Here is a 23,371-nt window from a genome sequence, read left to right on the forward strand (position 1 = left end):
AGAAAGAAAGAAAGAAAGACTGCAATTTTGTATATTCCTATCTCCTGGGCTATAGGGAAAAAGTGGCTATTGTTTCAAAGGAAGGTCTACCTTTTCATGGATTCATCAGTAAATTTGAGGTCGAGGGGAAACCTAGCTTTTTAGTGCTCCACTGTGAATGTAAGGGGGAAAAACACTGTGGAAGGAAGAGTGACCAGTGATCATTAAACAGAGGAGAGATGGCATTCCTACTACCATGAACAATAGACAATTTGACTGGAGGTGTTTGCCTGTAATAAAGTGAAGTTCAGCAGGCAACTTGAACAGAATCACTTCAAGTGGCACAAATCAATGCACAATACTTTTGTTACATAACAGAAAAAGATGGAAGGTGGTTGCCTTCCCAGTGAGCCTTCCCAGTGCAGGTGGAGGACAATATCATGCATTCCTGCCATTGAGCAATGATCAGTTTACTGTATTGATACTGGAGCTAGCTGTTCTTGTGGATTAAGCCACCCATCTCCTTGGAAGAGAGGTTGTCAGTGAAGCTTAAAGGACTAATACCTTAATAAACTGCCCAAATATTTTTCTTTTCGTGAAAACCACAAAATGGCTCCTTCCAAAGAGGTAGATTTGTTCATTCAACAGCACTTTGATAATATCTCATTTTGTTTTCCATCTTACAAAAAGAAAAAAAAAACATTTATCAAATGCAGTTCAGCTAAATTTGTTTCTGATCATTTCCTTTAAATTTGCCACAACAGAAGATTGCTGGAATCTGTGTCGTGAGCTGGAGAATATAAATAAATCTGCCTTTTAAATTAATTATTTAATTTAAATAGTACTGAAATGATACTTTGCTGTTCCTTCAGGAGCTCAACACAGCATACATAAGGGTCTCTCATCCCATTCCACTACCCCAAATGAAACTGTGAAATAAATAGAACTGTAAGAAAGTGATTGATCCCAAGTCATTTGGTAACTTTGCGTGGCAGAGGATGATCCTGAACCTGAGTCATCTTGATCCTCGTTCAACATCTTACCATAGTACCATGTCTTTAATAACAGTACACGAACTGGGAAACGAGGCAGCAGTACTTGCCTTCTGGAAGGATAGAAATTCCACTATTTTTTTTCCTCTAAACTGAATACTGCATTTTCAAAAAAGGTTAATGGCAATCTAGAAACTTTATGCACTTTAGAAAAAAAAATTGAGTTGCTTTCCTTTTGTGTTTGGCTAAGGAAGATAAGCCATCTGCCCTAGGAAAACCTCTGAAGGGATCTTCTATTTTTCATTCATGCAAGGGAACCTAACCCTACAGTGGTACACTGCTACTATTTCTCAGAGTGGTTCTCACATTTTTGTAACTCTGAGATCATCTAACCATCTTGGCCATGTTGACTGAGGTATTATTGTCACTGAAGGCTGAGCCCACAGCACATTCTAGGCTAAAATGTTCTTGACTAGAATTCAGCTTAGTTACCGGTAATTATGTAAATCCAGACAATTTGGGTTTACTATTGTTCAGTTAGCCATGAGATGGTGTGTTGCATGGACACAGCTGATATATCTGGAAACATTGGAGAAATGGTTTTTACTTTCCACCAAGACCATATGAACACTCAGTGTTTATGCTTTATTCACTGTGTGCATCTCTGTTAGAGAGCTACTACTTCTTCTCATTTAACTTTCTTCCTTCTCAGTGCTACTTTTTCACAGTGGAGTTTGGCTTATGCAAACAAGAAGGGCAACTGAGAGTCTATGGAGCTGGCTTGCTCTCTTCTATTAGTGAATTGAAGGTAAGCCCCCAAATCACCTTCAAAAATACTGCCTGTAATTTAGTGTAATAGTTTTACAACTGTACACTCAAGTGGAACTTTTATTTATTCCATTTGGCTTCATTGTTCTTCTGCTTTAGACTTTCACTTGAATGGCTGTTGATGCCCCAAACAGCTTCAAGAAAATCTGTCATTGGTTATCTTCTCAGTGAGGGATATGATATGGTGTTTGTTTATGTGCTATCAAGTTAGTGTCAACTCTTTGTGACCACAACTCTCATGAAATAGAGCCAAGGATCATGTTGGAGATGACCAGGCTGAGCCTGAGGGAGGAGGTCAAGCGTGTCATCAGTTTGAGGTCCCTTTGTGCCCAAAACAGCTCTAAATCCAGCCCTCCTTGAATTCCATTGACTCATATCTACTAGTTTGCCTTGATCGTTAGTAGTTCTGATTCTTGTAACGAGCTAGCATGGAATAAGTTGTACTCATCTGAACAGACCTTGGGGTCCTGATTTCTTGCACCTGATAGATCACCGAATATAACATTCATGGGTTCCAATGTAATATGTTCTAGCATGATATTTTACCCCATAAAATATTGTTTATTTAAAGCAAGTTTGGCAGAAGGAAACTTGGGTTAACAAGAATCTAATGTATCCAGCAATGTCATTCAACTTGTCCAGAAATATACAACAGAAATATACAATAAAGTCCCTGAGCAACACGAAGCCCTCAAAAGATTTCAGTGTGACCCACAAAAATTCCCAAAATGTGTTACCAAAGAACCATCTTGAATGTGACAGATAAAGAGGGATTATGACTATCAGTAGAATTAACTCTACTTCGTTGTAATTACATATAACTGAAGTGAATTTTAGTTTTCATCTTAGCACCACTTACTAGTTGGCTGACTCAGAGGTCAAGGGTGACTCTTTATAGAACAAGACAGATTCTTAAGAATTACAGTGAGTAACTGTAAATAAAATAAGAACAAACAAAAATCATTAAAAGTTAAAGTCCAAGTACAATGTCATGTTATAATTTTAGGTTATTAGCTATCTCAATAGATTCTTCAGTACGGATGTCTCTAAAATATGCACATTTCAATCTTTTCTATTTTGGTATTTCTGATAACCAGCATGCGCTCTCCGGAAATGCCAAAGTCAAGCCTTTTGAACCTAGTGTCACCTGCAAGCAAGAATGCATGATTACTACCTTCCAGGAAGTTTACTTTATTTCTGAAAGCTTTGAAGATGCAAAAGAAAAGATGAGGTAATTTACTGTTTGCCACTGGGAAACCGAAAGGTGGCAGAGCAAAAGACATCTGAATATATTCTTAGTCCCACTCCCTGACCTTGGGGGAAAAAAATAACACTTTATCCCATTTAGGTTGGTGTTAGGTTACCAAAAGGCCTGATGCTCAAAAGTACAATATAAATGCTACTTGTAATACAATGCAGTGCTGCCTTGAGGTTTGCCTTTTCTGTTATATTTCGTATTATCAAGGACAAACACAGCCACACTGAAAAAAATGTCAAATATTTTAGATACTGTTATTTTCCTTTTTTCCAGCAAATTGGTCATAGACAAGGGTAATTTGCAGTTTTTCTGTGGTTTATGTAATAAACTATGATAGCTGGCTTCACCAAAAGGGAAAACTACAAGTCAAGCAAGCAAACAAAATTATGACTTATTTTGCTGTGTGATCTCAGCTTCTGCATCCATTTAACTTTCTCATTCATATCGTTTTTCCGGGATAATTAATTTTGGAGCGTCTCTGTGCTTTTTTAGTTATTTCTCTGGGTTTATCTTTTTCCAAGTTAGGACAAATTTATGGACTATTTCTCTCCTTTCTTGTCTCTTTCCTGGGACATTATTTCTGCACAGGTCACAATAGAGTAGGAAAATGTTGACTATAACTCCCATAACTTCTTGCCACTGGATCTATTAGTTGGGTTCGAAAACATCTGGAGGCGATTAGTTTATTTATTTCTGGTCCACCCTATCACAACTGCCATGCTTTTTACTCTTTGATGGCAATCATTCAATAGATTAGAAACAGTGGCAAGACAATTATTAAGCTATTTAAATGTTTAAAGTGCCACTATATAGACAATTAATTCTCTTTTTCCCCCCCATCTGAACAGAGAGTTTGCAAAGACAATCAAACGCCCATTTGGAGTGAATTACAATCCATATACCCAAAGTGTTCAGATCCTGAAAGATCCACGAAGTATTGCACATGTGGTGAATGAACTACGGCATGAACTGGACATTGTCAGTGAGGCCCTCAGCAAGATGGACAAGTAACTGGGAATCTAACCCGTCGAATAACCTTTCTGCATTCAGTAGCTGTGGATCCCACACATACACATTCTAGCAAGATAATACTGCTTTTGTGCTTCGTGCTGAATGCTTCTTTCCAAAATGATCAATGAAAGGAAAATGTTTTTGTTTAAATATAGTTTCTTGGAAGATTCATATCAATGTTTACATACCACTCTTTCCTCCTCTTTTCAGGTCCTTTCTCAATAATTTGAAAAGAAAGTAGAATAATTTATCTAGAAAAAATTATAGACTATATTATGAAATGCTACATTTAAAAGCTAATGGTCCATATAGCCCACTATTCTGTGCAACCAATGATGGCTAGTATTAGCTGCTATGGAAGGAGCAATAAAACCTTAAAACTATCTCAAGAAGCCTGTGTTCTGGTTTATCTCCCAACTTGTTTTTTTTTTAGTTGCAAAAACCACAGCTATAACCATATACACACTTATTAGTAGGAATCAGTTGAATACAATGGTATTATTGCATTCAATAATGTAATATTGCTTATCTCTGAGTATAAATAAGTACAGTACATTTGTTTCTGAGTAAGGACAGCATGTTCCATTTTGCCTATTACATTTCTATTTGAATAATATCAAATAGAATACAGCATTTATAATTTGGGAAGTTGTGATTGAATCTGAACATCATGCTAAGCCATAGTTTACTTAAACTCGACTTGCTGAACCATCCACAATTGGCTGAATTTACATATCATGCTCTCCCATCAGCAGGTACCTAGGTGCAAAATGGGTACCTAAGAATCTATTTTGTATGACAGGATCTTGGCCTTTTTATTTTATGATTGCACAAGCCATCATGCCAACTATGTTGTGAATGGACAGGCCCTGCTTCCTGATTGCCCACAACATGCTTCCTCTAGTGCCCACAAGTCAAAATGTTGGAATTACTGCATGGCTTACAAACCACACATTAACTTGGTTCACACAGTACCTGAAACAAAAATCAAAGAAATCGTACAATGATTTAGTGAAAACTGTAAAATCAATAGGGATATGTGTTGACTTATCCCATTATATCTTTATTTGGTTATCAAATTTAGTTGCAGATATAAAGGATGAAGATAGAAAGCTGATATTACCTATGTATACACTCTGATACCATTTGGTTACACTAGTATTACACATCAGACCAAAGAGCCTAGCTGTTCAGTGAAAGTTGCAATTTTTAATCAGACCATTTTGTCTTGAGCAGAATTTTAGTAAGTTTATTGTAATTATATTCCAGTTTCATAAACCTTGTATCCCACCTTTTATTATTTTTACAAATAACTCAAGACAATAAGCATATTCAACATACCTTTCTCCTCCTATTTTCCCCACAACCCTGTGAGGTGGATTGGGTTAGGAGAAAGTGACTGGCCCAAACTCACCAATACTAATTCAGAAGACATGAATAATTCTGATCAACAGAAAGCCTGTGCATACAATATGGCACCTTTTTTTTTACATAGTTTTGAGTGAATACATATCATATTGGGTCATGGAAATAACTCACACATTTGTTGGCTGCTACAAGATTTTGCAGAGTGTTAACTATATATTGATGTGAGTGAACCTTTAGGAGCATTTAGAATAGAGGTCTTCAAACTTGGCTCTTTTACGACTTGTGGACTTCAACTCCCAGAATTCCACAGCCAACATGCTTGGCATGCTGGCTGAGGAATTCTGGGAGTTGAAGTCCACAAGTCATAAAAGGGCCAAGTTTGAAGACCCCTGATTTAGAACCACCATAGTATAAGTGGCTAAGGTCCTAGAATAGAAGTGGGCAGACCCAGATTTTAGTACTCTTTTAGGTATGGAAACTTTTGTTAAACTTTTGGGCCAGCCAGTCTGTATTCTCCTTAATCAACATCAGGTTCTGTGACAGCCCATTTGCTATACAAAGCAATAGGGCCTTGTGAAATACTATTTGTAAAATGCACTTACGATGATAGCCAGAATATGTTTTTGCTTTTTTTCAACAAGTTTTACCAATCTCTAAAACTTAGTATTTCACTTCATCAGCTTAGTTATTTATATCAAAATTCATGAAAGTTTATGCGTTTTAATTGTTAGAAAAGATTCTGCAGACGTTTTCTGATTTTCTATTACCATAGACCAGACATGTCAAACTCGCGACATCATGTGACGTCGCGCAATGTATCGGGAGTTTTGCCATTGCCAGCAATGGGGTGGGCACGGCTTCCGCATGACGCATCTGGCCCACGGGCCAGCAATTTGACACCCCTGCCATAGACTAACACAACTCTCTGTCTGCACTATCATTTTTCATAAATTGTAGCTTCTGAAATGATAGAGCACAAAATGTCAGTGATGGACCTTCAAGTTGAAAAATGTTTTATTGTCAAAAAGTTGATTTCAGGAGAACCTTCCTGGTGAGATTTTTTAGCTAGTCTTGCTCATCATGAATATGTCAGGCAACAGAGGTATCATGGATGCCATAAAGTTGAACTACTGATGGATGTTGAATCAGGTGGAAGTTAGGACAAGTGAAAATGAAATAAACCAGAGATTATGTCAACATGTGTATTTGTTTTAGCTTCTTTCCTCTTTATAGTGCAGAGGCAAATCAAGACCATGTTGTTACGACAGCCTTGCAGTGAGATGGGCGGCAAACCAATTTTAAAAAATAAGTAAAAATAAATAACTATTATAGTATCTGGTCAGTCCCTCTGACCAAAGCAGACTAGACTTATTTAGAACCATATTGACTTGTGATATCTTCAACCAAACCAGAGATTCCCAATACTGTAACAAATAAGCCAAATAAATATACCTTTTCTATGAGGATGACTTGCATGCTGCAATTGTAAAACCATCTGTAATTCAAATGCCTCAGATCACTTTTATTCAGAGTTGTTTTAAGACCAGTGGGCACATTAGAAAATAGATAGTCCTTGGTTAATGACTGCCCCATTTAGCAACTGTTCAAACTTATGACAGCTTTAGGACTGGTCCTTGATTTTATCACAGTGCTATTTGCAAGCTTCACAGCTGGCTTCTGATAAGCAAAATCAAGGGGAGAAGCCAGAAGTAAGTCATGGCTGTAGGATGGTCTGAACTTAACCACTGAAGAGGAACTGAGATCAAAAGTGCAGCATATCATATGTAGTCATATTACCTCAATGACCACATTGTTTGTTATTTAATGAAGATGAATTGTTGTTTAAAGAAGATGTTTCACCAATTGTGGTCATTACGTGAGGCCAACCAGTATATTCCTGTGTGAAGATTTTTTTCACATCTACATCATTTCATTTATGTGTAATATGGGAAACAACACCAAATCCCAGGGCTGGGAAGCAAAAAAGCTACAATAAACTAGTTCCATACTGTTACGAAGAGACATGGATGTGCCCACCAGGAATCATGCCGGTGGTGTAGTGTAGTGGTTAGAATGCAGTACTGCAGGCTACCTCACTGCTCACTCCAGGAGTTCGATCCTGAGCAGCTCAAGGTTGACTTCCATCTGAGGTCGGTAAAATGAGAACCCAGATTGTTGGGAGCAATATGTTGACTCTGTAAACTGCTTAGAGAGGGGTGTAAAGCACTGTGAAGCGGTATATAAGAATCAGAATAACAGTTGGAAAGGACCTTGTAGGTCAGGCATGTCAAAACGTGCAACGTCACATGACATATCGGAGCTTTTTCACCATTGCTGGCAACGGGGTGGGTGCGGCTGCGGTATGATGAAACCGGCCCGTGGGCCGGCAGTTTGACACCCCTGTTGTAGGTCATCCAGTCCAACCTCTCCCCCCACAAGCAGGAGACCCTACACCATTTCTGACAGATGGCAGTCCAGTCTCTTCTTGAAAGCTTCCAGTGATGAAACTCGCATAACATCTGAAGGCAAACTGTTCCATTAGTTGATTGTTCACAGTCAGAAAATTTCTCCTTATTTCTAGGTTGAATCTCTAGATCATTTTCCATCCGTTATTCCTTGTCTGGCCTTCAGGTGCTTTGGAAAATAGGTTGACCCCCTCCTCTCTGTGACAGCCCCTCATATATTGGAACACTGCTATCCCCCTGGTCCTTCTCTTTGCTAGACTAGCCATGCCCAGTTCTGTAGCCGTTCCTTCATATGTTTTAGCCTCCAGTCCCCTAATCATCTTTGTTGCTCTTATATATAAGTCTTATATAAGTCTAAGTGCTATAGCTCCACTCAAAGGAGGCTTAGTCTTACACCCCCCCACTTGTCTTACACACACATACACACACACACACACAGTGCTTTTTTTCTAAAAAAAAAGTTGCCGGAATTCACACATGTCATACAACCCACCTTGCCTACCCTACAAGGTTCCATCCAAAAAAGGTGCCGGAACTCCGTTCTGGGCGTTCAAAGAGAAAAAAAGCCCTCCACACACAAAACAAAACAACTCCTTTGGCAAGTCTTGTCCGCGTATTCCTGGGTTCACGCTCAGCCCTCCTGTCACGGGTTCGCATCGCCACATCTTTTACACAGCTCCAAGCCAAAGCTGCAAAAACCGAATGGGAAACGAGCACTGCATTGGCCGTAGTCCTCTCTCTCTACCTGCCCGGCTGGCAAACCTCCAGCCTTCGGTTTGAATATATCGTAAAACTGCTCGCTCGCAAGCAATCGCAGCGAGAAGCCGGGAAAGGCGGACTTTATTGGCCTCCGCCAGCGCTTCCGCAAGTGGGTTCCGCCTTCTTCGGCGACTCCTATGGCCGTCGCCCGCCAGGACGCCACACGGGCGCTGCTCGCTTGGGTAGGTCCCCGTTAGCGGTGCTCAGAGGGCGGAAGGAAGTGGCCTTCCTTACGGGCCCGGGGAGGAAGAAAAAGGGCCTATCGTGGGTCAGGCTACGGCCGAGGAGGAAAGGGGCGGACTTCGTCTTTGCAAGTGGAAAATTTCCCGCGTTTTGCAGACCGTTGTTGTGTTTGCAAACCAAGCGTTTGAAATGTATTTGTCATCACGCAGCAAGACGGTAGTGGCGGTGATTAGTATTTTTACACCCCCTCCCGCCCCCAATTCCCTTTCAGCCATCAGTGAAACTAGCAGGATCTTGTTAAAATTATATCTTCGGAAGAATTAGCTGTCGATTAGCTCTGGCTGGGGTTGAAACTAGACGGGAAACACCTGCGGCTATGAATACTTTACCCGACAGGCAAGCAAGCAAAGAAGCGGCTCTTGTCACGCGTAATGCCTTTGAATCAGGGGTAGGCAACCTTGGCTCTTTTATGACTCGTGGACTTCAACTCCCAGAATTCCTGAGCCAGCATGGCTGGCTCAGGAATTCTGGGAGTTGAAGTCCACGAGTCATAAAAGAGCCAAGGTTGCTTACCCCTGTGGATCCAGACACCCATCATATCACAATCCGAATTAACAAGCCCTTTAACGTCTCCGCTATCGGGCGCTTTCGAAAGGCGCTGAGCTCCGTTCACAACGCGTTCAGCAGCGCTGCCCGGAAGATTGAATTGTTCGTATAGTTGCAATGGCAGCAGTTTAAGAGCGTCGCCGAAGAGTTATCTCGCCTTCAAATTCTTTCAAGACTTCATACTCTTAAAAGGGAAGTTAAAAGTCTCTGTTAAGGCTTTCCCCTCATTTGGGGAGAAAGTCTGGATATTCCAGTCTTGCCGTGAGTGGAGCTTTGGCATTTGCTGCTCCCTGCTGGCCAGTGGTTCTTACTTGATTAGCCGGTTAGTCGTGGCTGCTTTGTGAGGAGCGTTACAGAAAACAGCATAAAATCTAAATTAATGAGCACCCAGTAGGATAAAAACCTGTAAGTCAAGAGTCACAGTTAAACTGGATAAACTTAATTCTGAATCAATGCTAACTTATTAGGTTCATGCTGGAACTCCTCTGTTGGAATTTGCTGCATCCAGGATTAGCCACCTAATAGCTGAATATTCTAGCAGTGTAAAAAATACAGGTAGTCCTCAATTTACAACAGTTCATTTAGTGACTGTTCAAAGTTATAACAGCACTGGGAAAAGTGACTTTTGACTGTTTTTCACACTTAACGACCATTGCAGTATGATCACATGATCAAAATTCAGACACTTGGCAACTGACTCATATTTATAGCAGTTGCAGTGTCCCTGGGTCATGTGATCACAATTTGTGACCTTCTGACAAGCAAAGTCAATGGGGCAGCTAGATTCACTTAACCCTGTTACTAACTTAACAACTGCAGTGATTCACTTAACAACTATGGTAAGAAAGTTTGTATAATGGGGTAAAACTCAGTTAACAAATTCCTCAGTTAACAACAGCAATTTTGGATTCAACCATGGTCTAAGTCGAAGACTACCTGTATTGAATCAGAATCAGCTGGAAGGAACCTTGGAGGTCTTCTAGTCCAACCCCCTGCTCAGGCAGGAGACCCTATACCATTTCAGACAGGTGGCTGTTCAGTCTTTTCTTAAAAACCTTCAGTGATGGAGCACACACAACTTCTGAAGGCAAGCTGTTCCACTGGTTAATTGTCCTCACTGTTAGGAAGTTTCTTCTTAATTCCAGGTTGCTTCTCTCCTTGATTACTTTCCATCCATTGTTTCTTGTCTTGCCTTCTGGTGCTTTGGAAAATAAGTTGATCCCTCTTCTTTATGACAGCTCTCCAATACTGGAACACTGCTATTGGAAAAATTGTATCCATATATTCTTTTGAGCAATGACAGTCTTGTTCCTTCTCTGATGCATGAATAAAGGCATTTCTGGCCGATAGCTTATATTACGGTTTGGGACTAGGATATTATGTACACCTGTGGGAGCTTTCTAGCTTCACCTAAAAAGGCATAATTTTCATGCACCATAGGAATGAGACTTCTCAGCCCACAGAAAGCATCCCCCCTCTCCCCTCCCCACCCCAACATTAGGCTGACTGCCAGTCTGTCAATTGTTTGGACTGACAAGGTTGTTTCAACTGGTTTCATAACAATCTTGTTTCACAGTAAATGAGAGGAGGTAGTCTAGTGTTGTACCTACTCTTATGGAGGATGTGGGTTCTCCATCACTCGAGATACTTAAGAAGAGTTTGAACAGCCCTCTTTCATGGATAATTTCATTGGTTTCCCTGAACGTTGCAGAGGACTAGATGTAGATAATCCTTGTATTAGTTTCCAACTCTATGACTCCATATTATAACTTAGTTGTTCAAAAAGACAAATAAAATGTTCCCAGCTGTGGTATGTGTTTGATGTTTATTCCTATGACTAAAAGATTCATGTAACTGGCCTTTTATCTCTAATCGGAGAGGGATTTGTAAATTGCTCAAAATCTTTGTGGATTGGTGTGGCAGGTAAGCTTAAATAAATAAACTAATAACATTGGAAGAGGAGCATGTGAAAATCTTTGATACTATGACTGATATTATACGATGGAGTTCCTGAGGAGATATTTATTTATGATATATAAAATATTCTTATAGGATTTTTTTAATTTAAAATTGCTCTGAAAGTAGAAAGAATTATAATGTAAATGATGCAATTAACAGAAATATTGGAAAGGAGAAAGATAAAAAGCAATATTACTTTTCTTAAATTTACATTATTATAATAACCAACTTGGAGAAGGGCATATTTCAGCTCTTAATATCTCCAGGTATGGCTGACAAATTCTCTTCTATAATTGGGTGCTGTCTAACAAAATGAAATTCAATGGTGAAAAAAGGTTCTACATTTAGGCAAGAAAAACGAAATGCACAGGTATAGTATAGGGGGTACCTTGCTCAATAGTAGCAACTGTGAGAGGGATCTCGGAGTCCTAGTGGACAATCACTTAAATATGAGCCAACAGTGTGCTGCAGCTGCCAAAAAAGCCAACACAGTGCTGGGCTGCATTAACAGAGGGATAGAATCAAGATCACATGAAGTGTTAATACCACTTTACAATGCCTTGGTAAGGCCACACTTGGAATACTGCATCCAGTTTTGGTCACGATGTAAAAAAGATGTTGAGACTCTAGAAAGAGTACAGAGAAGAGCAACAAAGATGATTAGGGGACTGGAGGCTAAAACATATAAGGAACGGTTGCTGGAATTGGGTATGTCTAGTTTAAAGAAGAGAAGGACGAGGGGGGACATGATAGCAGTGTTCCAATATCTCAGGGGTTGCCACAAAGGAGAGGGAGTCAAGCTATTCTCCAAAGCGCCTGAAGGCAGGACGAGAAGCAATGGATGGAAACTAACCAAAGAGAGAAGCAACCTAGAACTAAGGAGAAATTTCCTGACAGTTAGAACATTTAATCAGTGGAACAACCTGCCTCCAGAAGCTGTGAATGCTCCAACACTGGAAGTTTTTAAGAAGAGACTGGACAGCCATTTGTCTGAAATGGTATAGAGTTTTCTGCCTGAGCAGGGGGTTGGACTAGATGACATCCAAGGTCCCTTCCAACTATTATTATTATTATTGTTGTTGTCATTTCAGCCTTTTTCTGTATGAGTCCTGATAAACATATAGTTAGCCTTTTCTAAATTCCCTTGGTGCCATCTGCTGTTTTGTAATCTAAGTATAATAGTCCTCTCTGCTGCCAGGCATTGTTGACAAAATTGAACTCAGTGTAAGCTTTACCAATTTCTAGTACATATGTTTTAAAAGATTATATTTTCAATAATAAACTAGTAAATGTAAAACATCAATAAAGAGCTGTGTGTGTGATGGGTAGAATGTTGTGTTCAATATCTATAGGCTTTCGTTTGAATTCTCAACTGGCAAAGATGATCTCTGAATGACCATGAATTGACAGATTGTCTGGAAAGGGCTATTACAAGCACCAACATTAAGTAATTCCTAAAAACACCATATCGTTCAATGTATGATGTATTTGTCTATAAGATACAAATAGATAGTATCTTGGGTATCTCTGAATTAATCAAAATTTAAATAAATAAGTCTATTTCCTCCCCTCCCTTACTTTTTTTCAGGGAGCAAACAGTTATGGACAACTTGGCCTTGGTCATAAAAATGATCTGCTGCTGCCGAAAGCTGTGAAGTCATTTATCTTTAATCAGAATTGTATCAAAAGCATTACTGGTGGTGGAGGTCATTCTGCTATCCTTACTGGTAAAAATCCAACTATAATATTTCCTTGTTTATTGTGAAGTTTAGCTCTGGGCAGATTGTAGATCCTTCCATGATCAGTCAGAACCCCTAGCTACATTTCCGTTTTTGTATGATGTTTATGGATCCAGGATTTCCCCCTATATACATAATATAACAAACTGAAATATATATGCTGTTGCATGGAGAAAAGGAAATTAAAGCTATGATGCTGCTCCATATTGCTATCTTCAACATTTTTTATCAAGCCCTTCAAAGAAAATCAAACTTGGGAAACAAGAACCACTTGGGTTGGAAAGATCTTTATTTCAAATAGTAATGTGGCCAAATCTTAAAAATCTGTCAAAACAATTCTCCAGTTCAACTTATACCTAGCATAATTAAGATGGAATTAGCTTGAGTCTCTTTCGGGCATTACCTCCACCTTCAATGGAGTCTGTAATCTTCTGAAACAGCCCTGTTACTTCCTATAAAAGGCTTCATCCTCCATGTTCCTAGGGTTTGTTAGATATTGTGTCACACTTGTCATCATCTTTAACCCATTCTTCCTCAAGGAGTCACACCATGCTGAACAAGATAGTAAAAACTTGAACATAGCAATTACAGAACAATAAATGATAACACTACTTTTCCTAAAACAAAACAATAAAAATAGAAAGAATCCAAGCTGAGATCACTTCATTTCGAAGAGGCAGTACAAAAGCAGTTTTGTCCTAAAGCAGATGTTATTCTGCAAATGAACAGGCATGATTTTAAGGAAAACAGTTCCAATAAATTCTCTTCAGGAGATGTGCTGCCACTAAGAAGCCAGCTCCCCAGTTACTCATATAGGTTGAGTGATATTGGTCTTTTTAAAGCACTTGATCCTATACCATTTAGCACTATGTACTTCTACAAGCTTATTAAATTGGGCCTGGTAGATCACAGCAACCAGCTAGTATATTTGTTTCCATTTTCTTGCTTCACTTAATAATCAGGCAACTGAATTCTATACCAGCTGTGACTTCTAGATGAGAAAGCTACATTGACATATTGCTGTAATCCAGTTCTAGATTATTGGGACTAGGGATGCTGAACCTAAGTTATCTGAGCCTAGACTGCTTGAATCTATGTAGAGTTGTAGTAGGACATAAGGCTTCCTTGCCATGGAGGCCATCTGTTCTTCAAGAATCAGCCTGGAAACCAAGAGAGCCCCCAGACTGTATATCTCTTCTGAGGGGTATACTTCCTTTTTCTAGAACAGGAACCTTTCCAGGTTTCAGGCTTGAGAACTCCTTTTCCACAGTATCTCCATTTTATCTGGATTTCATTTCAGTATACAGTATACACAGTATTGGCCATTATCCAATTCATCACAGTCTCCAGTCAACTGTCAAATATTTGAACACCTTCTCTCTTATACAGATCTCTGGATAACTATTTTCAAGAAGAATAGAACCAGGAGACACCACAATGCAAGGGCCATGAGATGAAATAAAATCTCCCCATTGTAATTAGCCAATGCAAGTCTTACAAATAGAAATGGAGTCACTGTGTAATGCAGAACCTCCAATTCCTGATCCACTGAAGCACTCCAGCAATATTCTGTGATTAATACTAGTAGAGGCCACTGAGAGATTTCCCAAAAAATTCCACATGGTTGCTCTCCCCTATGTCTCTATTGGTAATCGAGGTTTATTGAAGGCTTGAGTGATATCTAAACATGAAACCGGTCTCAATAGAATTAGATTTTAAATATTTTTGATAAGTTTTTGAACTGAGGAGAAATACAGTTTAGGGAATTTAGAAAAGCATGCATCCGGAATTGGATTGTGATAGATATTATTGTTTCAGTGTTGTTAAATGGGAAGTTTTATGCCAATGTTAGATGGGGCTGAAGAATATTTTAAAAATGAACCAACAACATACAATTACTTAAGAAATGATGATATGACTTCTCATTAATTATACCCTTAAAGAATCCATTTAGTAAGTACCCTAATGCTCCTACAACTGTTCTAGAAGAATTGACATAACAATCTAAAGAAGATGGTAACCTCAGAAAACTATGATAAAGAATGTGTATATTTAATGTTACATGTATTAACAGCAGCGAGAATTACATTTGCACAGCATTGGAAAAATGAAGAAATACCAGCTGAAGAAGAGATAATTAAGAAAATTTTGGACTGTGTGGAAATGGACAGGCTTACATTAAAAATGAAAGAGAAAGAAGATATAGAATACTTTCAAACATGGGATGTATTTTATCAATGGCTAGAAAAACGGATTAGAGAGTAGGAATTTAAGATGCATTATTATGTTAAATATGTGGACCCAGACAACACGTTGTTTACTAAGCACTAAAGATTTGTACTGTAATTATAAAAAAATTAATAACATATTAAAAAAAACAATCTAAAGAAGATGGTGATGCAAATGATCACTGATTCAGTGATTTAAATCATAAGCTATTCCAGTGAGTTCAATAATAAACACATTTGGGTTAAATCTGTATAGAAGTTAATTGAAGATTAGTTGCATAGGTATCTGTTTGAAGCTGGGATGATGTCAAATGATGTTATGTTCCTCATGACACCATTTCCATCATAATGAATTTGATGTCACATGCCCTACCATTTGCCATTTTTCCGCAAAACCCATCATCAGATGTGTTCATTTAATCACTTATGGTTTATCTGCATAGGCGCGACAAGACGTATGAATGTTACATGCATTTTCACCGCAGAGCCTGCATGCTTTAATTTGTAGGATAAAACATCCAAGTTGGGAATTCAGACAGCTATCTTAGATCTATCAAGTAGATTTTGTGTTAATATATCTGTATGTATGTATATGTACTTTGAGTAGTTTCTGGTTAGGTATTCTGATTGAGACTGGGAATCCAACAATACCTGAAAACCACAAATGCAATAATTTGTTACAGGGGAAAACAGCACTGAGAATTGTTACTATGAAAGTAGTTCCTAAATAACAATTGCTGGCATAATATGGTTAAATCTATTGAGTTATATGGTCCATTTGCCATAGATAAGTCTGATGCTATTTGTTTATTTCACAGATACTGGAGAGATCTTTTTCTGTGGCCAGAATAAAGATGGACAGTTGGGACTTGGTCATAATGAGGATGTGACGCATTTTACCTTATGTCCTTCTCTTTGTGGCTGTCCTATCGTGCAAGTTGCCTGTGGCTGGGATTTTACAATTGTACTTGCTGGTAAATCTGTCATAATTTATTGGACTTGTATGCCACCCAACTCTCAATGATTCTGGGCGGCTCACAACAATCAAACAAAGAATTTCAATAAAATAGTTAAATGTAAACTATAAAGCTGGCAAGCATGATGAAGTGATGGGTCTCACTGTCCCTGGGCAAAGGCTTGGATGAATATAGAAGCAAATCATTGCGTATAGTGAAAGACTTGGATCCTATGCGTGCCTCCAAGAGGTTACAAGATCTTCAGAATTGTGTATTGTGTATAAAAATTTAAAAATTAGCTATTATTGAATGTTTGGAAATGGGACCATTTTCAACTGAATTAAGCACAATAATTAAGAAAACGAGTTAGGCAGAAAGACTTTTGTACTCACTGTGTGGCCAGTGCTTATAGAGCTGCACAACTTAACAATAAAGTTCTAAAATAAAGCCAAATTAGTATTAAAACTCCCATTCGGTTACTTCCAATGAGCTATAGATGTAATTAATATTTGTTGAATTATATTGGCTTTTTAAAATAACAAGGATTAGGCTAGACAAAATATGGTGAGTTCTTAGAACAGTTATGCACAAAGTTAAAAAACAGTTCTGTCTTTACATTCATTCATTCATTCATTCATTCATTCATTCATTCATTCATTCACTTGCCAATGACTCTGGGCGACTTACAGAAGGTTAAAACGTGTTAAACTACCATTTCCTTATAAACGTAAATCTCTGAAACTACTCTGCAGCTAGGAGACTTCCTTTCAGTTCTGGTTTTCAGCTGTTTTGGTGGCTCTGTTTTTTATATGGTTCCTTTAACTCCAGTTTTTATTTCACTCTTGTTCATTCTTTTGTCTCCTGTAATTTATCCCTTTAATGTTCTAAAGTTCTTACACTGCATTTAAATCACGCTAGAAATAAGTAATGAATATACAGGTAGCCCTTGCTTAACAACGTGTTTTACAACCATTTGAAGTTACGATGGCCATGGAATGGGTGCTTTACAAGCACCTCCAGATGTTATAAATCAGACATGTCAAACACAAGGCCCTGGGGCCGGGTGCATCCCGCGAAATGGTTTCATGTGGCCCGCGAAGCCATCCTGGAAACAGTGAGGGAACGGCCCCCGCTGCCTTATTCCTGGGCCAGGTCAGCCGGGAGCCAATGTACAATTTTGTGGTGGCCATCTTGGCACTTGGCCCAGTGGACCATGCCTTGGCACTTGCCTGGGTCCCACCCCCTTCTGCAAGAGACCCTCAGATCTGTCCCACTCCTGCCCAGGCCCCCCATAGGCACCCTTGACGCGAATGATGTAGAACTGGCCACGCCCACCCAGCAGGCCACACCCACTCCATCCACGCCCACCCATTAGGCTGCACCCACTCTGGCCACACCCACCCAGCCCCCCCAGGGCAACCGCAATGCTGATGTGGCCCTCAGTGAAATTGAGTTTGACACCCCTGTTATAAATGGTTACGCCAGCACCTATGGTCATATGACATATCCGTTGCAGCCTTCCATGGTCATGCGACTGTGATTCTGCCAGTTTCTGGCAACAACAACACCCATTGAAATGAATAGCTTTGTTTGGTGACCATAGTATTTGCTTAACGACTGCTGTGTTCTCTTAATGATCATTGCAAAAAAGGCAGGAAATTTAAGTCAGGTCTTGTGGGTGCCTCAACTTATTACTGTAATAGTTTATGACCTAATTCCAAGCTCAATTATAGTTGTAAGTCAAGGACTACCAGTAGAGGTCATGAGGTTCAAGGAATGTCTATGATTACATGAATTGGAATCAATCATAGAGCTAGGCAAATAATAAGTATTGCATGGCATATTGCACTGAAAATTCATAATACTTTTGACTTGAGGTAGACAATAAAGGTGTTCAAAAGTGCTGCTCTGTCTTTCAGGAAATGGCCAAGTATTCTCCTGTGGATCTAATTCCTTTGGACAATTGGGAATTCCTGATATTTCAGGCAGATGCACTGTTCCTGCAATGATTAAGGTAAGAGGTCCTTGGTGCTTTTCCCACCAAAGCTTGTTAATCACCCCATCAGAGAGAAGAAGAAAAAGCAGTTTTGTAAAAATGAGATCGTTTGTTTTAGAAGTTGTTGCAAATTTTTGCTGTAGGTTTTGGGGATATTGTATCATGTCTTCATGCTTCCTGTTTGTAAAGCCATTTGAAAAATCAAGTATTTAAATCAATAAAATTAGTATCTTTTATGATATACATTTCCTTAAAAGTCTCTCCCAATCCTCTCACTTCTCTCATAGTCTTTACAGGATAAAGTAATAAATATTGCTGCTGGACTCAGGCATGCTGTTGCTGTGATTGGTGAGTTACACCTTTATGGTGAAATTAACAATAATAAAGATATAATACTGTGCCCGATCAGAAGAGTTTAATTTTGCAGCTGAAATTGCTCTGTGAATTTGCTAGAAAAGACACGAAGTATTTAAGAAATAATTCATTGATTCAATATTCAATGACAGGCTAATATAAATCAGGTATTTTATGGAATATATTCTGTGACGATTATTTAACTTTCATGGATCACTTAATCAAAGTGGTTTGGAAGACTTTTAAAAAGAATTTATAATTAGGATAATTTTGGTCTTTTACCTTCAGCCATTTGATCCATATAAATTGCTTAATAACTTTCATTCAATAAAGCCCTGGAAATCAATATTATATTGTTTCTTCTGGCATTAACTGGGATGGTATGGAACCCCATTCTAAAAATAGGTGCACAAAGTGCCTCTCACTGGTTGAAGGTGTAGCATATTAGGGAACTTGAAAATATTAGAGGTAGTCCCTGGGTTACAATCCTAATTGGGATATGAATGTATGTTACGCAGTGAAGTAGTTATTGAGTGAAACATCACACACTTAGCAACAGTAGTTCAGGCAGTTCTGATTGTGGTTGTTAGGTGACCTGCCAGTTTTCCCAGTGACTGTGCTTACCAGAAACCAGCAGAGAAAGTTTCCGATCTCATCCCCTATTCTGGGACAGCTTCCACCCTGATCAAAGCTATTCCCGTCTTGGTTCTTCCCAGCCCTGAGCCTTGATTCTTCACAGGCAAGGGATGCTTTCAAGGGAACACCGAGCCAGAAGAGGCTAATTTGATTTTATTGGTCTGAATGAATTGCATCTGCTTCAGCATCCCCACTGCCTATTTCCCACAACTCATCTGACCGTGGTGGCGCAGTGGTTAGAATGCAGTACTGCAGGCTACTTCTGCTGACTGTCAGCTGCCAGCAGTTCGTGAGTTCTATTCTCACTGGCTCAAGGTTGACTCAGCTTTCCATCTTCCGAGATTGGTAAAATGAGGATCCAGATTGTTGGGAGCAATATTCTGACTGTAAAACGCTTAGAGAGGGCTGTAAAGCACTGTGAAGCGGTATATAAGTCTAAGTGCTATTGCTATTTGTCGTTTTGACTGCCCTGTATAGCATGGCTGAGAGGAAGACATTGCTTCTATTCTGCTGTTGCCTTTCCTCTGCCACCATGACCCTCAGTGGACTTTCCTCCCTGTTTCCTCCTCCGTACTATTATTGTCTTCTTTTTCCTTCTTGGCATTGTCTTACCTCCCCTGCACTGGGCTTGCTGACACTGGCAAGCTCCAAGGCCTATTTGCTGGGATCAGAGATGGCAGTGAGGGGTGGAGCAGTGGCAAGGGGCAGGGGAAGGCCCACCACTGTCATGGGGCCTGAGGCTGATTGACGTTGATGAACCCAGCACAGGGGAGGTGAGGTGATGCTGAAGAAAAGGAGGAATAGAATAGAATAGAATAGAATAGAATAGAATAGAATAGAATAGAATAGAATAGAGCTGGAAGGGACCTTGGAGGTCTTCTAGTCTTCTAGTTCTTCTAGGAAGAAAAAGAAGATGGCAGCATTGAGGAGAACAAGGGAGAAGGTCCACTGGGGACGGTGGTGGCAGTAGGAAGATGGTGGTGGAATATAGCAGTGCTGAACAAATGATCGTAACCCAGGGACTGCGTGTACAGCTAAATTATGTTTTACATTTTATGTGCTAAATGCGAACTGTTAAGCTGCTATCAATAAGACACACTGATGTATTTCATCAAGCTATCAGGGGAATAGTTTTTAATCTTGACAATTTATTTTCCTTTTGTGTGAGCAGAAAATGGTTCTGTATTTCAATGGGGAATTGGTATGGCATCTCAAGCAAAGCGAATGTGCCAAGAAAAAAATATTCCTTCTTTCTTGAGGGCAAAGGAACCTTGCAAAGTACCAGGTTTGTTTTTTTTTAAAGCTATACATGGTATTGATGCATGTTTGGGGCTTTTGTGCACATATTCCGCCCAGAGCCATTTTGCAGAGTGAGATGGGCAGGATATAAATTTTTCAAAGCATATTAATATTTTCAAAATTAACAGCTGCATCATGATAGTGGCTGACATTTAACTTATAGCTGACAAAGATACCTAGCATTCATTTTTCTCTATTAAGGAGAGCAACACTTTAGACAGAGGTTCATATTTTGTCTCATATTGTGTTCTACACAATCTAAGACTTTGTTTTTCCTACAGGAAACCTGGGAATCTAGGCATTATAGTTCAAGGGAAGACATTCTCAAACCTCATTATTGCTATTCATTTTATTTTCAGTGGTTTTCACAATAGCAACATTTCTTTAGTTCAAACTCCTGTAGCAACTCAGGCTACCTAAGCCAAGTTGTGGTTCTTGAAAATTAATTTCATTTGTAAATGTATATGCTTGCATTTTTAAAGAATATTCAGCCATATCAAAAGTGACCCTTGATCTATTAAAATTTATTTGCGGTGTAGTAACCCAACATGACCTGTACAGCAATGATTTCTATATATCTCACACTTTTTACTTTTTAGCTTTAGTTTTGTTTGTGACCTTCTGCAACACAGAAAACCTCTGTGAAAGGAATTCTCTCTCTTTAACTCATGGCATAAATGGATTACTCTCCTAGGTTTTGAAAATGTCAAAGTGAGGAGTGTAGCTTCTGGCTCACATCATGTTGTGTCACTCACAGGTATGTTTCCTTGTCTGTACCTATTCCTTTGGCTTGGCTTAACCCAGTGTTTCTCAACCTTGACCATTTTAAGGCATGTGGACTTCAACTCCCAGAATTCCACAGCCAGCAATGCTGGCTGTGGAATTCTGGGAGTTGAAGTCCACATGCCTTAAAATGATCAAGGTTGAGAAACACTGGCTTAACCATACAAAACATTCTGTTTCTGATATTAGTTCAAGTTTCCTTAGGAGTGTCTGAGTGTATGATTTATGTGTTTCAGTCTTCAAAGCACCTATTTCCTTCTCCCATTTTGAAACACTAGCTCAAATGTCCTTCATATGGTTTATGTGACTTTGACTTGTGGATTTTTGTCTGTATTTTTGTTTGCTGTTTTCATGTTTCATCCTCATAAGCAGAACTGAACCACTTAGATAAGCTTGGAAGAAAATCCAAGAACTGAGAATAAGTGAAATGTATTGGAAAAAAAGTCAGGAAATTAAAACCCAAAGAATTTTGGCAACTGCTGAGAATAGATAGATTGATGTGGTGGTTAAAAGCACTAAGTTGGAAACTGGGAGACCTTAAGTTTCTAGTTCTGCTTAGTGATGAAGCCAGCTGAGTGATTTTGGCACAGTCACTTTCTCTCAGACTTGGGAAGAAGGCTGTGGCAAAATACTTTTGAAAAAACTCTTGCCAAGATTTGGTCAATAAAGACAAAGTGTAAACCTTGTATTTAATTTTTCTTTTCACTGTATCTAATAGGTCTTCTCAGCTCTATCTTTTGAGTGGCCTAGTTTGTTTTCGTCTGTCCTTTGTTAAGATTTGTTAAGATAAATGTTTTTTTTCTGATAATACAAAAACTTTTAGTCAGTATGTTTTTTTCCTTATGAAGAACTGACAAAGGAATATTTATTATGCTTGCATTGTGTGTATGTATTGTGCATTGATGTTGTCAAGGTTATGTGTTTGTATGTCCTGGATACACTTGTTTGCATGGGGATGATTTGGTTTCTATATTACAAATTTTGGAGAAATTTAATTTGCAACTATGGCAACTATGGCTAATTGCATGCAATGTGACTTATGCATCGTTTCTTGTGCTTTGGCATTTCTGAATTGTAGCTTCTTTTTAAAGTTAAGATATTTACTATTTCTGCATAGAGCAATGACATTTAATCACTATATCTGTGTCCTTAAGAAACAATACAGAAAATGTCTTCCTTGCTATTTTATTCTTTCTCTCTTTTTAAGATGATGGAGATTTATATGTTTGGGGAAACAATAAGCACAAGCAACTATTAAGCAAAGACTCTGTTGTTTTGGAACCTCAGAAGATTGAAGCTTACTATTTTAATGGGGAAAAAATTAGAAGAATTTGGAGTGGTTGGACACACTTGGTAGTACAATCAGGTATAATCTAAAAAGCTGTATCTAAAATACAACATCTATTTAATTGTATGGATCCTTAAAGGAATTTTAGACTAAGATGTGTGGAAGACATGGCAAGATACTGTGTCAGAAAAATGTTTGATTTTATTGTACTGATTGGTCCTCATGCTAAGCTGTAAATTAGTCTTTTGTGTTCCCTTTCTCCTCTTTCCTTCTCTGAGGTATTACAATATTATTCATCTTTGCAAAGATAATTACAACTTTGCTTTGCTATGCAAAATAAAATATATTATATGTCCAAATATATAAAATATATTCCCTAAATTAAAATATATTCTCAGTCCTACTGTTAGAAGTTTGTAACTCAGAATGCAACAGATGCCAACATCTTAGACTACAATTTCAGACAATGGTTTGATAGGAGAATAGCCATATATATACTACTAACACTCTTCTGTCTGTATGTAACCCTAACATTTAATTAATCTAAATGATGCATTATAAGACTTATGAGGATTTTATACTACTCTAATAGTAGGTCTAGAATTTTGTTCCTACTATGCCATCAATATTGGACAGAAATGCTATTCATTGTAGCTTTCCACAGTAGCTGTTTAATTTCTGGCT

At 38.7% G+C, this 23,371-nt stretch overlaps 2 protein-coding genes across 4 annotated transcripts in view; both read left to right on the forward strand.

Annotated features, from left to right (window-relative positions):
- TPH1 (tryptophan hydroxylase 1) overlaps positions 1–4,422 on the forward strand; it is a 19,473-nt gene extending 15,051 nt beyond the window's left edge. For all 3 annotated transcript variants that reach the window (XM_029286145.1, XM_029286144.1, XM_015826149.1), the window contains exons 9-11: positions 1,684–1,779; positions 2,897–3,030; positions 3,906–4,422. In XM_029286145.1, the coding sequence (XP_029141978.1) occupies positions 1,684–1,779; positions 2,897–3,030; positions 3,906–4,068 (393 nt within the window). In that variant the 3' untranslated portion in view covers positions 4,069–4,422. The remainder of the gene's footprint in view (positions 1–1,683; positions 1,780–2,896; positions 3,031–3,905) is intronic.
- Positions 4,423–8,797: 4,375 nt separating this feature from the next.
- The window catches only part of SERGEF (secretion regulating guanine nucleotide exchange factor), a 35,642-nt gene continuing 21,068 nt past the window's right edge, over positions 8,798–23,371 (forward strand). Inside the window, exons 1-8 of the mRNA XM_015826148.2 lie at positions 8,798–8,842; positions 12,997–13,135; positions 16,194–16,349; positions 18,251–18,345; positions 18,615–18,675; positions 20,489–20,602; positions 21,311–21,373; positions 22,607–22,765. Of these exons, the coding sequence (XP_015681634.2) occupies positions 8,798–8,842; positions 12,997–13,135; positions 16,194–16,349; positions 18,251–18,345; positions 18,615–18,675; positions 20,489–20,602; positions 21,311–21,373; positions 22,607–22,765 (832 nt within the window). The remainder of the gene's footprint in view (positions 8,843–12,996; positions 13,136–16,193; positions 16,350–18,250; positions 18,346–18,614; positions 18,676–20,488; positions 20,603–21,310; positions 21,374–22,606; positions 22,766–23,371) is intronic.

This window comes from Protobothrops mucrosquamatus, unplaced genomic scaffold (genome assembly GCF_001527695.2).
Source record: "Protobothrops mucrosquamatus isolate PMUCROS unplaced genomic scaffold, P.Mucros_1.0 scaffold2979, whole genome shotgun sequence".
In the NCBI taxonomy this organism is placed as follows: Eukaryota; Metazoa; Chordata; class Lepidosauria; order Squamata; family Viperidae; genus Protobothrops; species Protobothrops mucrosquamatus.